The sequence below is a fragment of the Rana temporaria genome, chromosome 10 (assembly GCF_905171775.1).
Source record: "Rana temporaria chromosome 10, aRanTem1.1, whole genome shotgun sequence".
NCBI lineage: Eukaryota > Metazoa > Chordata > Amphibia > Anura > Ranidae > Rana > Rana temporaria.
Window position 1 is genome coordinate 52,209,753 of NC_053498.1, and position 19,607 is coordinate 52,229,359.

General features: G+C 44.0%; 1 protein-coding gene across 4 annotated transcripts in view; it reads left to right on the plus strand.

Moving 5' to 3' along the window:
• PPFIA3 (PTPRF interacting protein alpha 3) overlaps positions 1-19,607 on the plus strand; it is a 624,634-nt gene that overhangs the window by 598,796 nt on the left and 6,231 nt on the right. For all 4 annotated transcript variants that reach the window (XM_040327613.1, XM_040327612.1, XM_040327615.1 and 1 more), the window contains 2 exons: positions 13,533-13,704; positions 16,218-16,291. In XM_040327613.1, the coding sequence (XP_040183547.1) occupies positions 13,533-13,704; positions 16,218-16,276 (231 nt within the window). In that variant the 3' untranslated portion in view covers positions 16,277-16,291. The remainder of the gene's footprint in view (positions 1-13,532; positions 13,705-16,217; positions 16,292-19,607) is intronic.

Sequence of the window (19,607 nt, forward strand, 5' to 3'; positions counted from 1 at the left end):
GGCTTTAGATCCTCTGTCAGAAAGATCTGAGGAGGAGAAGGAGGAGGATGAAGCAATATCTGCAGAGGACAGGGATGAGGAGTCGCATGGCTCAGGGGTATCGGAAGAACCCTTTTCTGTTTCCCAGATGCTATGATCGCAGGTGCAATGTTATGCTAAGGCGGTGCAAACTACATTCAGGCTGCCCTCCTCTGAATTATCTGAATCACCTGTCTCCTCCCTGGGCTCATTAAAATCTCTGCAGAGTTCTTGCTCTTTTCCAGTTCATCCGTTGTTAAAGAAGCTAATTTACGCAGACTGGTTACATCCAGACAAGCGTTTCTCTCCTCCAAAGAAATTTGAAATTCTTTATCCCATGGAGGAGGAATTCACCAAGAAGTGGAGTTTACCTGCGTTAGATGCAGCTATATCTTGCGTGAACAAAAACCAGACTTGTCCAGTGGATGACGTACAAGTGTTTAAGGACCTCTCAGAAAAGAGATTGGAATCCTTATTAAAATCTTCCTTCCTTCTGGCAGGCGCAGTTACACAACCCACTGTAGCTGCAGTGGGTATGTGTCAGGTCCTCAAGGACCAGCTAAAAGATGGGCTAAAGGAATTATCTCCAGAGCAGTCCAAGTTGTTGGAAAATTTGCCTTATGTTTTACAATAGATGCTATGAGAGATTCGATCCAGCAAGCGTCTCGCCTTACACTCCAGTTGGTTCATATGCGCAGAGTCCTTCGGGTAAAACATTGGTCTGCAGAAGTGCCATGCAAAAAGCTTCTAGCGAGTTTTCCTTTTCATGGTGAACGCCTCTTCGGGGAAGACTTGGAGAAATATATCCAAAAGATTTCCAGCGGAAAGTCTACGCTGTTACCAGAGAAGAGAAAAAACAAGCGACCTTGTTTTAAACGTTCTCTGTCCCCGGCTCCTGGTAAATCTACCTCCAGCCAGTGGCAACGGCATTTTCAGCCAGCCACAAAAGCCAAGGAAGACCAGCCCTGGAGAAGTAAGAAACAGTGGGGTTCTAAGGCCAATAAACAAAACCCCAAAACCTCTGCATGAAGAGTCGCCCCCGCTCGGCCAAGTGGGGGGACAGCTTTGCCAGTTTTCAGCGGTATGGCAGACAGAGATCCAGGACAGATGGGTGGTATCTAGGGTACAATCTGGAATTTTGAGAAATCCCATCTTCTCAGTTCCGAAGCTCAAGGCTCTCCAAAGATCCTCTAAAAAGAGCACCCTTCTTCAAGGGATTGGATCACTTGCTGTGCCAAGGGGTGATCACAGAAGTACCCTTAAGGGAGCAAGGTTCAGGTTTTCATTCGAACCTCTTTGTGATCCCAAAACCAAACGGAGACGTCAGACGCATTCTGGATCTGAGATCACTAAATCAGTTTTTAAACATTCGCCATTTCCAAATGGAAACTATTCGTTCAGTAGTCGCCACTCTACTAGGCGGAGAATTCATGTCATCGATAGACATCAGGGACGCCTATTTACATGTGCCTATCCATCCCGCTCACCAAAGGTTCTTAAGGTTTGCGGTGGAGCATCGCCAGTTCCAATTTGTGGCTCTGCCCTTCGATGTGGCCACTGCACCCCGGGTATTTACAAAAGTACTAGCCCCTTTGCTTGCAAATCTCAGAGCACAGGGCATAGTGATAACAGCCTATCTGGACGATCTACTTGTGATAGATCAATCAGTAGCAGGATTAGATCACGATGTATCCACTACGATAAGATACCTGGAGAAGTTAGGATGGATGGTAAACCTACAAAAATCCTCACTACAAGCCCAAAGAAGGGTAGAGTATCTGGGCATGATCATAGATACAGCTCAAAGCTGAGTATTTCTACCAGAGTCAAAGATCAAATCACTAAGGGATCTGATCCACAAGGTCAAAGCAAAGAAGAGACCATCCATTCGCCTTTGCATGAGGCTTATTAGGGAAGATGGTAGCCTCCTTCGAGGCTCCCTTACGCCCAGTTTCATTCGAGACTACTTCAAGGCGCGATTTTGGCTACCTGGAACAGGAAGATCCAAGCTCTGGATTTACCCATGCGCCTGTCTGCCTGTCTTCACAGGTGCGCCAAGACTTCAGTTGGTGGTTAAGGACCAAAAACTTACAAAAGGGAAGATCCTTTCTCCCAATCACCTGGAAGGTGGTGTCTACAGATGCCAGCCTAACGGGCGAGGGAGCAGTATTGGAAAAAGCTTCAGCCCAGGGAACCTGGACCAAAGCCAAGAGAGACCTACCCATCAACTTAATGGAGTTACAGGCAGTATACTTGGCCCTCAGAACCTGGACAAGCAGGTTACAGGGCCACCCGGTTCGGATTCAGTCCGACAATGCTACAGCAGTGGCTTACATCAATCACCAAGGAGGCACCCGCAGCCAGGGCGCCCAGAAGTAGGTGAATTGCATTTTGAGATGGGCAGAAGAACATATCCCTTGCCTTTTTGCAATTTTCATTCCAGGTGTAGAGAATTGGCAAGCAGACTATTAGAGTCGTCAGCAGCTATCACCAGGAGAGTGGTCGCTTTCCCCCCGAAATCTTTCAGGCCATTTGCCAGAGATGGGTGGACCCCGGATGTTGATCTACTAGCTTCCAGGTTTAACAGGAAGTTGGACAACTTTGTGTCCAGGACAAGAGATCTTCTGGCCTACGGATCAGATAGACTGATTTGAAGGATCAAGAGGGAAGGAATTCCGGTAATCTTAGTGGCCCCAGATTGGCCCAGAAGACCTTTGGTACGCCAAGATCATAATAATGGCAGTGGGAACACCGTGGAAGCTTCCGCTTCGTCACAATCTGTTGTCACAAGGTCCAGTGTTCCATCCTTCCTTACAAGGGCTAAATTTGACGGTTTGGCTGCTGAGGCCCACATTCTGAAGAAGAGTGGGCTCTCAGGTCCGGTACTTTTTACGCTTATTAATACCAGAAAGCCAGCTTCTAGACAAATTTACTATAGAGTATGGAAAACATACGTTTCATGGTGTGAAACTAACAAATGGAATCCTCAGAGATATGACATAAGTAGGATTCTTGCTTGTTGCCAGCTAGGAGTGGATATGAAATTAGCCCTTAGTACCATTAAGGGTCAAATATCAGCTCTATCGGTCTTCTTTCAAAGACCACTGGCATCTCATTCCCTAGTGCAGGCTTTCATTCAGGGGGTACTGCGGATCAATCCGCCAGTCAAGCCTCCCTTGTGCCTAATGGCATCTGAATTTAGTTTTGTCAGTGTTGCAGAAGCAACCATTTGAACAGATTCGCCAGATTCCGCTGATTCTTTTAAGCAGGAAATCGCCATTTTTGATTGCTATCTCTTTGGCTAGAAGAGTATCTGAATTAGCAGCTCTTTCCTGTAAAGAGCCTTATTTAGTTTGTCATAAAGACAAAATTGTACTACGACCGCATCCTGCCTTTTTACCTAAGGTGGTGTAGGCTTTTCATTTAAATCAGGACATTGTCCTGACTTCTTTTTTTCCAAATCCGCAGACAGCGGAGGAAAAATTATTACACTCTCTAGATCCAGTGAGAGCTGTAAAGGGGTATCTGCAGGCAACCGCTCAGATACGCAAAACAGATGTTTTGTTTATTTTGCCAGATGGTCCTAAGAAGGGACAAGCGGCATCAAAATCCACTATCTCCAGGTGGATTCGACAAACCATTATTCTAGCCTATGGTTTAAGGAACAGAACCCCTCTTTTTTTTGTTAGGGCGCACTCTACCAGGGCGATAAGTGCTTCATGGGCAGTGCACCACCAGGCTTCGGTGACTCAGATCTGTAAGGCTGCAACTTGGTCTTCAGTCCACACATTTTCCAAATTTTATCAGATCGATGTGAGGGGATATGAGGATGCCGCCTTTGGGCGAAGTGTGCTGCAGGCGGCAGTATAGAGCTTCTTGTCCATGGCGGTCTGCTTGATCTGTATCTCCCCCCCCCTCCCTTCATATAGGGCATTGCTTTGGGACATCCCATTATGTAATGAATATGGCTCTGTGTCCCGTGGTGTACGATAAAGAAAACAGGATTTTTATAACAGCTTACCTGTAAAATACTTTTCTTGGAGTACACCACAGGACACAGGTCCCCCCCCTTCTTAAGGGAACCTTATTGCTTTGCTACAAATATGAGATACTCCCCTGATGGCAGGGGCTATATGGAGGGGAACTGTCTCTGATTGGTTGTGCCAGTGTCCAATCACCTCTGGTGACCATACAACCCATTATGTAATGAATATGGCTCTGTGTCCCATGATGTACTCCAAGAAAAGGATTTTAGAGGTAAGCTGTTATAAAAAATCCTGTTATTTCTATTATTACATTGTTATGAAAAATGAAAGTTCAACTCACTGTAATACAGAATCAGTGGGAGCCTTGAGTGTGTCACTTGCCACTGTCGCCTGCCACCAGATGCAGCTTGTCACTTTCCACATCACCTGCCACACGTTGTGGATTGTCACTTGCCACGTCGCCTGCCACCACATGCGGATTGTCACTTGCCATGTCACCAGATGCAGATTGTCACTTGCCATGTCACCTGCCACACGTTGCGGATTGTCACTTGCCACGTCGCCTGTCACCAGATGCAGATTGTCACTTGCCATGTCAACTGCCACACGTTGCAGATTGTCACTTGCCACGTCACCTGCCACCAGATGCGGATTGTCACTTGCCACATCTCCTGTCACCAGATACAGATTGCCACTTGCCATGTCACTTGCCACACGTTGTGGATTGTCACTTGAAATGTAACCTGCCACACATTACAGATTGTCACTTGCCACGTCACCTGCCACACATTGCGTATTGTCACTTGCCATGTCACGCACCCGCCATGTTACCTGCCACACATTGCAAATTTTTACTTGCCACGTCATCCTACCACACATTGCGGATTTTTACTTGCCACGTCACCTGCCACACTTTGCAGATTGTCACATGCCATGTCACTTGCAACACATTGCGGATTGTCACTTGCCACACGTTGCGGATTGTCAATTGTCACGTCACTTTCCTGCTAAGGTGGTCTCTTACTGTGTCCGAGAGTCAGGCAGCAGAATATCAGTTAGGCAGCAGAGAGATGATGTCATCTCTCTGCTTTCCATGGCTGCCTGCACAGAGAGGACAGGTCTACACTGCAGGGATGCAGGACGTGCGCCGGGTGGTAGGAGATGATGTCATCTCTCTGCTCCCCAGCCCGCCGGCTCCCTGATTGGCCAGTTGTCCACTCACCCATGAGCCACCCAGCTGCTCGTCTGCTCTCTCACCCGCCCGTTCACTAACCGAGCTGCCCGACAGCCTGGCCCACCCGCGGAGCTGCCCGCTCTCTCACCTGCGGAGCCGCCCGCTCTCTCACCCACGGAGCAGCTGCCCGCCCACTCTCTCATCTGCATTCTCAGAAGGGGCAATTGCCACATTGCCCCCACCCCCCCCCCTTGATCCGCCCCTGATCTCCAGTGGCATGTAAACATAAAGGGTAAAAGATGTCTATACGTATAATCAGGGGGTGGATTCAGAGGTGTTTTCATACTGTGTAATATAATGTATTTACTACAAGCAATTATATGTACTGTATGTAAAATAAATTACTTTTATTGAGTTAACTATTTTTAGGCAGAGTATTGGTACACCATGGATTAAAGGTGTGTACTTTTAGGTTATTGGACACTTGCCAAGGTTTAGAGAACACACCTCCCTTGTAACTTTACCCCACTCCATGAGTCTTCAGTTTTGTGCTAGTGTCTGAATGTGATGAACCGAATTCACAAAGAAAGGCACCCTTAGCATAACTATTTTTTGTATTATTCTTTATTGTTTTACCTTCTGATTCATTAGTCAAACCCACTGTCTTCTAATGAAAACATAGATGCAGTGTATCCAGATCAGCGCAACCTCAGTAAAACCTTGTGAGCTGCACCTGTATCCCACGCTGTAGGGGTGGTCTGTAATGTTTCTTCGGGAATTGGATCCTGTATGGGGGTGCACCTTGGCACTTGGTGCAACACATTGAGTTAGCTACAGTGTGCTATACAGGTCCAGGCCATGGCCCATCTCTATGGATAGCAGTCCCTGAAGACCACTTTGGGAGTATTCCCAATGTGCAAAACCTAGATTTTATTTTCAGCCCAGCATCATGGACAGGTAGGGCAGAGTCACCCTGGATCTCTGATTGTTAATGTAAATACAGGGCTGGATGTTTGGATTGTGGAAAGGTGCATCTCTCATGGGACTTTTTTGCAGCCAAGAAATGTTAATCCAAACAATCTTTAAAAGAAGCAATGTTTATTAAACAAAACAGATTACAATTCTTCTATACATAAAATGCTATATACATATAATGGTATACAATGCCATCTGCTTTTCTCCCAACAGGGAATAATAATAACATACGCCATGCATCAACAGATAGTTGGCTTGCCACCAAGTTTTCCCAATGCATGTCAATCTTCCTCAGGGATTGTCATATGGAGCATGCTTAAATGGGTTGTAAACCTTTGTGTTTTTTTCACCTCAATGCATCCTATGGATTAAGGTGAAAAAACACCTTGCAGTTACCCCCCCCCCCTCCGAGCCCCCATTTTACTTACCTGACCCCCGAATCTCCATGGGCGCGATCCCGCGTTGCTTTCCCCCAGCTCTTGTTGGCTCTTCTTTGGATGATTGATAGCAGCGCAGCCATTGGCTCCCACTGCTATCAATCAAATTAATGACGCAGTGAGCCAGGGGGCGGGGCCGAGTCATACACTTGGCGGCTATGGCCGCCGAGTGTATCACACGGGAGCGCGCCCGCAAGGTAACCCCCTCAGGAGAGAGCTTCCCAGAGGGGGTTAGAGAAGAGGACAGTCGGGGCCACGCTGTGCAAAACGAACTGCACAGTGGAGGTTAGTATGACATGTTTGTTTTTTATGTTTTTTTTAAACCGAGCCTTTAGTATCCCTTTAAATGTACAAAATAATGAAGGGGTGTTTCACGGGAATGACGTGCTGCAGCTGAACTCTGCTCTTTACTAATCCTTTTGGCTATCCTGGCATTGTGGACTGGACTTATACCTGCATATACTTAAAGGCTAACTGGTTCCTCCATCGGCTGGTACAGCTCTTGATCCTTTGGATGGCCCCTGGCAAAATAAAATTGAGTAAGAAAGAGCTGCCACAGGCCCGCACTTCTTGACCACGTGGTCAGCCACCTCATACTTCTCCAGTGTTATGGCGGGCACTTAGACGGCACTTGCAAACATGGGAGGCACAGAGCCCTCCTCTGCCAACCTGATGGCTGCCCTTACATTGCTTAAGGGGACTCTGACTTCCAAAATAGACACTGTCACCACGGAGGTGTCAGGGCTGGGCTCAGCCCTTCCATCTCTGTGCTGGCAGCTCAGCTATCAGATCATTTCCAGCTCCCATCTCTCAACAGTGATCCACCTGTTGATGATCCTGTTCATCAGCTCTGCTAACTTAAAGCCTTCCAGTTCATTTTCTCTTCGCCTTCGCCTGTGTTAACATCACAAGAGACTTTCTCCTGCGTTCCTGTTGAAGACCTGCTTGACTATGTTCCCTCTGGCTACAGATCCTGCTTACTGAACTATGGCTACGTTTTGACTATGCTTGCTCTGTTTACCTTTTTATTTTTATTATTAAACAAGTGTGATTTAACTGTACTTCTGTCTCAGTCTGATTCATGGTTCCTGACAGGAGGTCAGCCTCATAAGACATGACATGGGCAAATTTTGTTCCTTGCTGTCTGAGGCTCCGTTCTGCATCTCTCAGGTGGAAGACACTGTCCACACTGACTCCAGGGAGCTGCGGATCCTGCAGAAACAGGTACAGTCCCTGCACAAAAAGACCGTGGACATGGAGAACAGGCTCCGTGGCAATAATCTGCGGGTGGTGGGGCTCCCTGAACGGGCTGAGGGCGCCAAACCTGTGGAATTCGCTGAGACATTCACTACTTGGCTAGGCCTCACCAACCTCCCTCCTACCTTTGCAGTGTAAGGGCTCAAACAGAAAATTATTTCTCTTATTGTTATAAATGCAGTGTATGGGCTTGTCAAGGTTCTGCTGGCCACAGGTGTTTGGCTACTAGCTGGTGCAGTGACTCTATCCTGACTGGCATTCCACCATGACTGCTAACATTAAAGATGCTTTGACCTAAAGGGTGTCTCTAATCTTGCCGGCCCAGCACTGCAACCAGGTCTTTCTACAATTTCTGTATGTCAAACTGCAGCTAATACGACTCGGATAATGAACAAACATTATCCTAAATTTCAGGATTGTGCTGTTACACAGCAATTACAGCAATTGCCCTCTGCTCTGCTTATGTCTGTAGATCCCTAGAACATGTCATGAGCAGGGGTCAAGTCCTGGGGAAAAAGTGTGGGAACTCCCACCCAAGATCCACTCCCCCACCCAAAAAAATAAATGATACGCTCATATGCATAATTACTAAACCGCATGTTTTTTTTTTTTTCGATCCACTGTACCTTAGTAATCCTTTGTTACTGGCCGCGTCCTGTACATGGATTCATCGGGTAGTGTGCGGGTATTCCATCACTTCCTCGATGCCGCAATGTCTCCTGGGAGCTTTTGTCATTGTTCCCAGGAGACATTGCGGAGGTCTGCCGCAAATTAACGCGGGATTTAGAAAGAACTTTAAGCAAGTGACTCGAGCTGGTCATCGCCGCTTAGTGAAGAATTGGCTCAGGCGGCTCGGCTGCTCTAGTCCTGCAAAGGGAACTGCGTTCCTGCTGTGAAAAAAGTGCAGGAACTCCGTTCCCACGCGTTCCCGCACGACTTGAGCCCTGGTCATGAGACAAATTTCCAGAATGCCTCCAATCTCCACTCGCATGTGCAGAATTGTATGGCTAAAAGCTTTGATAGCTGAAGCTGCCTGCAAAAGGCGTCTCACATGTATCTCCTTCCAAAGAAGACATCTGTTCAGTGAGGCACTTGCTCAATTCATCAAAAGTGTCACAGGTCTGAAGGCTTTATTTCCACAGCAGAAGGTCCCAAAACCTCCCTTCCTAGGGAGCCCCTAGCTCCTCTAAATGCAGGGCACCTGGTGTCTCTAACCAGGCTTCACCTTCCAAACCTACTTTCAGCCCATTCTTTTGGCGCAAAGCTTGGCCCACCAAGGCCACCAAGCCTTCCCCAAAGCCTGTTTCACAATGAAGGGGCACACTCATTTCTTAGAGTGGAGGCCATCTGTTACTATTTGCTTCTCTCTGGCTCACAGATGTCCCAGACCTGTTGGTTCAATTGGTGATTTCAAAGGGGTACAAAATAGAGTTCAAAACTCTCTTCTTCCTTCAAATCAACCAACAACTGCCCAGGGATAGTTTGTTTTGCAGAATGGTCAATATGGAAAAAAAACATCTCCTGCGCATAAGTGTGATGGCCTGATATAGAAGATAACATCACGTCTTAAGCCTTGCTGCCTTCTAGGACTGGTGATATCCTGAATCCACTAGAAAAAACAAACAAAAGAGGGTGCACCAGCCTAGTGCATTTTCCCACAGCAGTTTATTAAATTTGAAATCTGCATTTTACTCATCAAGCTATCAGTAGCACTGTGGTCCTTGACTCGGTACACTCCAGAGACCTGGGTGACTTCACTAGGATCTTAAACGGCTGATGCGTTTCAAAGGCAACCCCTTCCTTATCAACTCTTTTGTTTGTTTTTTGTAGTACAAGACTGGTTCAAATAATTCTTCTTGGTACCAAAACCAAAACGGAGGTTTTTGTCCTATACTAAATTTAGTTCCAAACTTTTGCATGGGATTTTAAAGGTCGGTGCTTGGCTCTCTGAGGTGAATACATGGCATCTGTGGACTTCTAAGATTCTTGTTTCCATGCTCCCATTTAGCCAATTCATAAGCACTTTCTGCATTTCATATCGGCAAACAATCACTTCCAGTTTTTCACACTGTCCTTGGCCTATCCTCTGCTCCCATGTTTTTGAACAAGAATTAAAAAAAAAGTTGCCTGCCTCATTGCCAAGTGAGGAGATGCCTCAAGACATTTCTAATACTAGGTCACAAAGATTAATAGAATATTTTTTACCATGAGGGTCTTGTCCAACTTTTGAAAGATTACAAGATTATTATTTACTGTATTTGCTGGCGTATAAGACTACCTTTTACACTTCTTTTTTCTTATTCCTTCTGGATCCATATTCTTCTTCATTCTTGCTGAAGCTGGAGCCATATTCTTCTTCCTTCTTGCTGGAGCTGGAGCCAATCACAGCGAGCAATGTATTTTAATGAATACAGAGCCTGCTTGGATTGGCAGAGGCTGTAACATCATCAGCCCATGCCTCTCTGACTCTCAAAGCCAATCTGAGCAGGCTACTGTACGTAGCCTGCTCAGATTTGCAGAGGTTGTTACTCCAATCTGAGCAGGCTCTGTATTCATTTGAATATGTCGCTCAACGGGATTGGCTAAGCGGTATATACTATATGTAGCCAAAGCTACATACAGTATTACCGCACATCCAGCAGGCATCCAAGCAGCTGACCCGGCGTATAAGACGACCCCTGCTTTTTGGCTATTTTTTTTAAGTGTAAAAGGTAGTCTTATACGCCAGCAAATACAGTGGGTTCCTTTAAGCTAGTCTATTGTTGGTTCACTTACCTTTTCCTTCGTTTTTTTTTTTCTTTGTCTGAATTTCTCAAGCTTACTGAGGAGAAACAGGAAGGGAGAAATTCAGACAAAAAAAAAACATTTAGAAGGGAAATCGAAGGAAAAGGTAAGTGAACCAACAATGCACTAGCTTAAAGGAACCTATTTAGAAAATAAAAAATGAATCTTTACAACCCCTTTAACCTGCATACTTATTCTACAGTATGTATGCAGTAATGCCTTGTACACACAACCAATTTTTCGCGACGAGAAAACTGCCATTTTTTATATTGGTCGTGAAAACCGATCGTGTGTATGCTCCCTAGCAGTTTTCTCAACGAAAAAAAATGGAAAAAAATTTGAAACCAGCTCTCTTTTTTCTTGTCGTGTTTCCCGTCAGTCTTTTTCTTGTCGCAAAAAAACGGTTGTGTGTATGCTTTTCCGAGGGGGAAAAAAACGTGCATGCTCAGAATCAAGTATGAGACGGGAGCGCTAGTTCTGGTAAAACTAGCGTTTGGAATGGAGAAATCACATTCGTCACGCTGTAACGGATTGAAAAGCACGAAAACTGAAAAGCGCAAATCGTCTCTCACCAAACTTTTACTAACACAGCCCAAAGGGTGGCAGCATTTGAAAAGAACCCCCCTTTATAGTCCCGTCGTAGGTGTTGTACGTCACTGCGCTTTGGTCGGACGTTTTTTTTCATGAACGTGTGTATGCATGTCAGTCTGGAGAGGAATCACGTCAGGAAAAACAGTGTTTTTTTTCCTGCCGAGAAAAATGGTCGTGTGTACGAGGCATAAGGCTCAGTTCACACTGCTGCACTGTGAATTTGTTCAGTTTTTTTGTCCTGTGTGAGGTGCGAATTTACTGTGAATTTACAGCGATTTTACCACAAATTTCAGGAGTTGGACATAGCTGCAATTGATGTTCTAGCCAAAGGAATCATAATGTAAAAAAAAAAAAAGTGTTAACTTCCTGTGTACTTCCTGGTTTTTGTGGCGAGTAATGTGGTGGAATTTGCATATATGTGAACCATCAATGCGATTCCAGAACGATTTACATTAATGTCTATGGAGACTAAATTCGCAACGCAACGCTGTAAACTCGCACAAGAGACTTTTTTTGATCGCATTGCATTCGTAGAGGAATCACAGCATATGTATGTGAACGACCTTCATTGAAAACAATGGGCCGGATTCAGATAGAAATGACTATCTTTAGGCGGGCGTAGCGTATCCCAGATACATTACACAGCCGTAACTTAGAGCGGCAGGTCCCGTATTCAGAAACAACTTGCTCTTCAAGTTACGGCGGCGTAGTGTAAATGGGCCAGCGTAAGCCTGCCTAATTCAAACTAGGCTGGTAGGGGGCGTGTTGTATGTAAATGATTCGTGACCCCACGTAAATGACGCGCTTAACGAACGGCGTAAATTACGCCCGCTCAATGCTTAGTCGACGTGAACGTAACCTACGCCCAGCCCTATTTACGGACGACTTACGCAAACGACGCAAAATTCTACGCTGTCCTAACGTCCATACTTAACATTGGCTACGCCTCATATAGCAGGGGTAACTTTACTCCGAAAAAAGCCTTACGTAAACGACTTAAATCAATGCGCCGGGCGCACGTACATTTCTGAATCGGCGTATCTAGCTCATTTGCATATTCTACGCGTAAATCTACGGAGACGCCCCCTAGCGGCCAGCATAAATATGCACCCCAATATACGACGGCATAGGAGAATTACGCCGCTCGTATCTAGGCAACAGTGAGACGTATCTGATTCTATGAATCAGGCGCAGAGATGCGACGCCTCACACTCAGAGTTACGACGGCATATCTGGAGATACGCCGTCGTAACTCCTTTCTGAATCTGGCCCGATGACTTTAGGGGTGACAAGCGAATTTGGAATGTTTTTGACGCATCACATTCGTTATGAACTTGCATCAGTGTGAACCGGGCCTAATGCCGCGTACAGACGGTCATTTTTTGTGATGAAATAAAATGACATTTTTAAAAATGTCAATTAAAATGATCGTGTGTGGGCAAAATGTCATTTTATGTCTTCTGAAAAATGACAAAAAAAAAAATTCGAACATGCTCGAATTTTTTGTGTCGTTTTTCAAAATGTCATTTTTTGTGTCAATGAAAATGATAGTGTGTGGGCAAAACAACGTTTTTAAACCCGCACATGCCCAGAAGCAAGTTTTGAGACGGGAGGTAAAACTACCATTCATAATGGAGTAAGCACATTCATCACGCTGTAACAGACAAAAAAGCATGAATCATCTTTTACTAACAAGTAACCAGCTAAAAGCAGCCTCAAGGCGAATAGAACTTCCCCTTTAGAGTGCCGTCACTTTGTTCATCATTTTTCAAAATGATGGTGTGTATGCTACATCGTTTTTGAAAATGAAGTTTCAAAAATGTTGTTTTTTTTCATCACTTCAAACGTCATTTTTTTTTCATCACAAAAAATGACCGTCTGTATGGGGCATTAAGCTAAGAAAGGGATACTACCCTTCTTAGAAGCAAGCTCCTGTATTTCAGTCATGACGGTTCACCTGTGCCTAGATGAAGGACTGTAAAGTAAAGACCATAAACTCAGACTGAAATCTGTTTCTAATAGGTTAAAAACATTGGGTGTTTGTTTACATTAAAGGGCTTTCAGGCTGCCAATATAGTGTTTCTCATAGAAAAATTCAGTACTTTCTGTGAAGTGAATTCTGTTGTGAACTCTGAAGATGATTCTTTCCACAGTGCTGTATCTAGAGAGATTAGTCAGCACTTGTTTTAAAGTGCTTTTTACTACTTGCAATTGATTCTTGCTAGTTATTGTGCATGGTTTGGGCGCAGGTTCACTCAAAATTTTGGAGGCTATATTCTGATGTTGCCTGTCTGTGTTTCTGTACAATAGGATAGTGCCAAGACATTCAGTCGCTCTCCTTCTTGGAGGAAGATGTTCCGTGAGAAGGACCTTAGAGGAGTGAGTCCAGACTCTGCTGAAATGTTACCAGCAAACTTCCGGACTGCCGCTGTCTCCTCTATTACCTCACCTGCTGTGCAACTACGCAAGATGCAGTCTGAAGGTACTGAAAATTCCCTTTAAATGGGGATTATAGAGTTTTTCATGTTTTTTTTTAGGTGTGTATGTGAGAGAGATGAGCAAAATGTGAATAACCTTACAGTTTGGTAATATTTAATATATATTCACTGACTACCTTTTTATGAACACCTGTCTAATACCCCTAAAGTGACGCAAAAGATCAGCATAATACTAAGGTATGCTGTAGAATTTAAACGATGCTCTCAACTTCCAAAAAAAAAACAAATAAAAATGTAACCTCTTGACCATGTCTGCATAAGTTTTTTAAGGGAAATTTTATGTCTGCATAATTTAAATGTTTACTGGAAGCTATTCGATCTGATGTTTGGCTTAATAAGAAGGTGTTCCTTATAAAGCAGTCACAGAGTATATATGGAGCACGAATATATCACGTATATGTATGTATGTGTGTGTGTGTGTGTGTATATATATAATATGAGGGAAGCCATATCTGATCACTACTTACTGTACACGCTTTATTTAGTACAGTAGCCTTGTTAATCCTTTTACCTCACTACAAGACTACCAGAGATTTTTATTTAAAACAGTTAATTTTCTCAAGCCACCAATGGCATAAAGTGCATCTGATCCTGAAAAAAATAAAATTAAATATACTGCAGTTTTACAGTTCTTAAAGTGGAGGTTCACCCGAAAAGTAAATTTTTAACCTTAGATTGATGCTCATTTTGTCAAGGGGAATCGGGTAGTTTTTTTAAAATCAAAGCCGTACTTACCGTTTTAGAGAGCGATCTTCTCCGCCGCTTCCGGGTATGGGCTGCGGGACTGGGCGTTCCTATTTGATTGACAGGCTTCCGACAGGCTTCCGACGGTCGCATCTATCGCGTCACGATTTTCCGAAAGTAGCCGAACGTCGGTGCGCAGGCGCCGTATAGAGCCGCACCGACGTTCGGCTTCTTTCGGCTACTCGTGACGCGATGTATGCGACCGTCGGAAGCCTGTCAATCAAATAGGAACGCCCAGTCCCGAAGACTATACCCGGAAGCGGCAGAGAAGATCGCTCTCTAAAACGGTAAGTACGGCTTCGATTTAAAAAAAACTACCCGATTCCCCTTGACAAAATGAGCATCAATCTAAGGTTAAAAAAAATTTTTCGGGTGAACTCCCGCTTTAAGAGAGGTGGCTGCAGTAGTGTATTTTTTCAGGCTTTTTCCTCCTTGTCTCTAATAATCCTGCTAATAACACACTTCCTGTCCCTAGGTAGCTAATCACAATAATCCACTGTATCTATGGAGGGAGCCATGATTGCTACCCAGGCTGGACTACAGAAATCTCTGCCATTCATTTTATCTTCATTTTATGGGAGGGGGAGGATAAATCTATTGTTTACAGAACAAAGAACATTTTTTAGTTTAGATCAACAGTTACAAGGACACTGCCTTTTCTAACAAGATCAACAGATGTTTTCTGTACTTGCTGAAAATGTGTTTAGCTTAGAAGTTTAGTTTTGTTACCCCCCTTCTCTGTTGGTCACTGCAGCTTTTATAAAATTAGGGAAACCTATGCTGTGCCCATGAAGTGTGAAGCAAAAGGTTTGTTTTTGTTGCCCCCTTTTCCACCGTACTTTCATTGTCTTCCTCACTGATCCATTCAGCTAGCGATGGTAAAGAAAATACATTTTACTACCCTTCATATAGTATAACAGTGCTGGAGATTGGGGATTGGCCCAGTGCTCCCACATGGGGTTGGGGAAGGAATCCTCAGCCCTGTTTAGGCTTCTACGAGAGTGACTCAAATCTCACACACATTTTTTTCTCACTCTCTGCAACTGAATGGATCAGCAGGTTAGCAAAGAAAAGGTCAGTGAGTATGTGCTGCAGGAGAGCAGGTCATTGAAGTATAACTAATGGCAAAACTCTTTTTTTTTTCCTTTTTGATAGAGTGGAGAGGGCCTAGAATGCTTGTCCATTTTAATTGCAGTCTGTGCCACCATTTAGGAGATACACCCTCTCTGTTTGTCCTGTTTACCATTATCATTGAAAGAAAAAGTATAAGAAAATCACAAATTTTGGGTTGTCCCCAGAAAAGTAATAGTGAGAAAATCTTCCAATTGGGACGCTAGATCTGGTGACATGGGGGTCCCCAAGGCATTCCCCTAATTTAACGGAATTTCATATCACTTCCTGTTTAGCTATGGGATAGGAAGTAAAGGGAAATCTCCACAAAGGGACACTGATGGTGGAAAAAATCTGACAGGGGTTATAACACTCCCTTGCTCTATCCAAAAAAAAAGTTTTGCCTATAGTTCTACTGTAAAACAAACATTTTGCTTGCCCTATTTTGCAAAGTACATGTTTGCTTTAAGGAAGCAAAAATTATGGGTGGCAAGAGCTGTACTGACTTGCAAGTTGAACTTTCCATGTTTTGTGCCTACTGGGGCACTCTAGAAGATAAATAAAGTAATTGCTGGCACCTCTAGATAAGTGACGTACCATTTATAATGTGGTGTATTAAAATAACTTAAATTTGCATTTTCAGGAAGTCCCTCCAGCAGCCAGCGAGCAGACAATGTCTCAGTGAGAACCTATTCCTGTTAATACCGTAATAATGCGGTGAGTGGATGGTGTTTCCAGAGATGTAAAGAAAGAATCTTAACTTATAACTGTGATGGAGAGTTCATTACCCATGAATTATAATTTCCCAGTCTGGGTTTCAATTTTTTCCAATATGATTTTCCTGAATTTGTTGTACCTGTAGGACAGAGCTATTCGGAGAGAATTTTTACTCTTTAGCGTTTTGTAGACGTATAAACAGTTTTTTTATTCAGGGGGAACTTGGGGGAACTCAGTTCCACGACCTCTGGCTCAGACCCTTTGATGCCTGCTCACCACAATCACTTGTAAACACAGAAGTCTGTTTCTGTGTTTACAAGTGACAGCTCTGCTCTCTGTGTGTAACCCCCTGAACTCTGCACTCTGTATGTAATGCAATCCTGGTATTTAATGCCCCTTTAAGACCCTTCTACTGTTTTTGAAATCTGAACGGGTTCGTGGTTGAGTTCCTGCACCTATTTTCTGAGAAGAAAAGCTCTGCGTATAAATGAATGTCATCAGCTTATTATGTACAGCTAAAGTTGGCTTGGTAAATACAAAAAAGAGCCTAGAGCTGCATCTGATGGCTGTATATATAAAATAATCATACGCAGTCAGTATTTTATGTTTAAAGAACTAAAAAAATATTAAAGGATTACTGTATATACTCGAGTATAAGCCAAGTTTTTCAGCCCTTTATATTTGGGCTGAAAATGACCCCCTCGGCTTATACTCAAGTCAGCGTGTCAGAGTCCATTACCTATCACGGAACAGCACAAGCAGGAGCGCACGTTTTTAACACTGCACGGACTCGGGTACACAGATCGGATTCTGCAATGGGCACGGTGAGGTCAGATGGCACTCTTTTGAGGAATTGTTTGCTGTGTTTTGATGAGTATGTTTTATTTTTCCAAGCACATTTCAGTGTCAGTGCATATGTGTGCTTGTACATTATACAGGCAAGTAGGAAAACTCAATGAACTACCACAGTAGTTTATTGAAAACTACAAGCCTCTTGCCGCAAAGGCTGTCAGGACTTGCAGTTTTACATTCACACGCAGCCAGGCATTTTTTTTTTAATTGTGACAAGTAGCAGGGGGGAAAATATCCCCCGATAACTGTCACAATGCAGGATCTGGGGGTGCGGAGGCCGGTCCGTTCATAACATGTTACACCCTGAATATGGATGTAAAGTATTATGTTATGAACTTAACCTTTAAAACACTTTTTTTTTGTTTTAGTTTTTAATTTCAATACTTTTTTTATTGTTGTTTGCATACAAAAAGATACAAGAAATGTTACATCATCGTGCATAGTATAAAAAAAACACAACCATACATTTGTTTTAGTTTTGAATGTACAGTGAGGGAAAAAAGTATTTAATACCCTGCTGATTTTGTACGTTTGCCCACTGACAAAGAAATTATCAGTCTATAATGTTAATGGTAGGATTATTTTAACAGTAAGAGATAGAATAATAACATAAATATCCAGAAAAAAAAGTGAAATAAGTATTTGATGCCCTATCAATCAGCAAGATTTCTGGCTCCCAGGTGTCTTCTATACAGGTAATGAACTGAGATTAGGAGTGTTCCTAATCTCAACTTGTTACCTGTATAAAAGACACCTGTCCACAGAAGCAATCAATCAATCAAATTCCAATCTCTCCACCATGGCCAAGACCAAAGAGCTGTCCAAAGATGCAGGGACAAGATTGTAGACCTACACAAGGCTGGAATGGGCTACAATACCATAGCCAAGCAGCTTGGTGAGAGGGTGACAAAATAACTGTCACTCTCCCTCGGTCTGGGGCTCCATGCAAGTTCGCATCCCGTGGAGTTTCAATGATCATGAGAATGGTGAGGAATCAGCCCAGAACTACACAGGAGACTCTTGTCAATGATCTCAAGGCAGCTGGGACCATAGTCACCAAGAAAACAATTGGTAACACACTACGCCATGAAAGACTGAAATCCTGCAGTGCCCAGCAAGGTCCCCCTGCTCAAGAAAGCACATGTACAGGCCTATCTGTAGTTTGCTAATGAAATTTTGAATGATTCAGAGGAGAACTGTGTGAAAGTGTTGTGGTCAGATGAGACCAAAATCAAGCTCTTTGGCATCAACTCAACTCGCCGTGTTTGGAGGAGGAGGAATGCTGCCTATGACCCCAAGAACACCATCCCCACCATCAAACATGGAAGTGGAAACATTATGCTTTGGGGGTATTTTTCTGCTAAGGGGACAGGACAACTTCAATGCATCAAAGGGACGATGGATGGGGCCAATCTTGGGTGAGAACCTCCTTCCCCCAGGCAGGGCATTGAAAATGGGTCGTGGATGTGTATTCCAACATGACAATGACCCAAAACACACGGTCAAAGCAACAAAAGAGTGGCTCAAGATGAAGCAAATTAAGGTCCTGGAGTGGCCTAGCCATAGAAATTATGTGGCTGAAGGTTCAAATTACCAAACATCAGCCCTGAAACTTTAATGACTTGGAGAGGATCTGCAAAGATGAGTGGGACAAAATCCCTCCTGAGATGTCTGCAAACCTGCTGGCCAACTACAAGAAAGGTCTGACCTTTGTGATTGCCAAAAAGGGTTTAGCCACTAAGTACTAAGTCATGTTTTGCGAAGGGGTCAAATACTTATTTCACACATTAAAATGCAAATCAATTTATAATTTTTTTGAAATGTGTTTTTCTGGATATTTTTGTTTTTGTTCTGTCTCTCATTGTTAAAGGGGAGGTTCACCCTAAAAAACACTTTCTCTAATTACACTGGCCCCCCACATTACAATACGATTATGCCTGTTATGTTTTTTTTTATGCTGTACATACCTTGGTACAGCTATTCACCCGTGGCTTCAGGGTTGCGAGTCCTTGCGGGAGTGGGCATTCCTCACATGCTGGTGATTGACGTTTTGACAAAAAAACAGCTCCCCCCGTCGCGTAAGCTGCGTCATGACTGGCGAAAGGAGCCGAACGGCGAGTCGGCGCTATACTGCGCCTGCGCATCGCCGTTCAGCTCCTTTCGCCAATCGTGACGCGGCTTACGCGACGGGGGGAGCTGTTTTTTTGTCAAAATGTCAATCACCAGCATGAGAGGAACGCCCACTCCCGCGGGACTCGCAACCCCGAAGCCACGGGTGAATAGCTGTACGAAGGTATGTACCGCAACAAAAAAAACATAACAGGCATAATCGTATTGTAATGTGGGGGGCCAATGTAATAAGAGAAAGTGGTTTTTAGGGTGAACCTCCCCTTTAACATAAAACATTAAAATTATAGACTGATAATTTCTTTGTCAGTGGGCAAATGTACAAAATCAGCAGGGA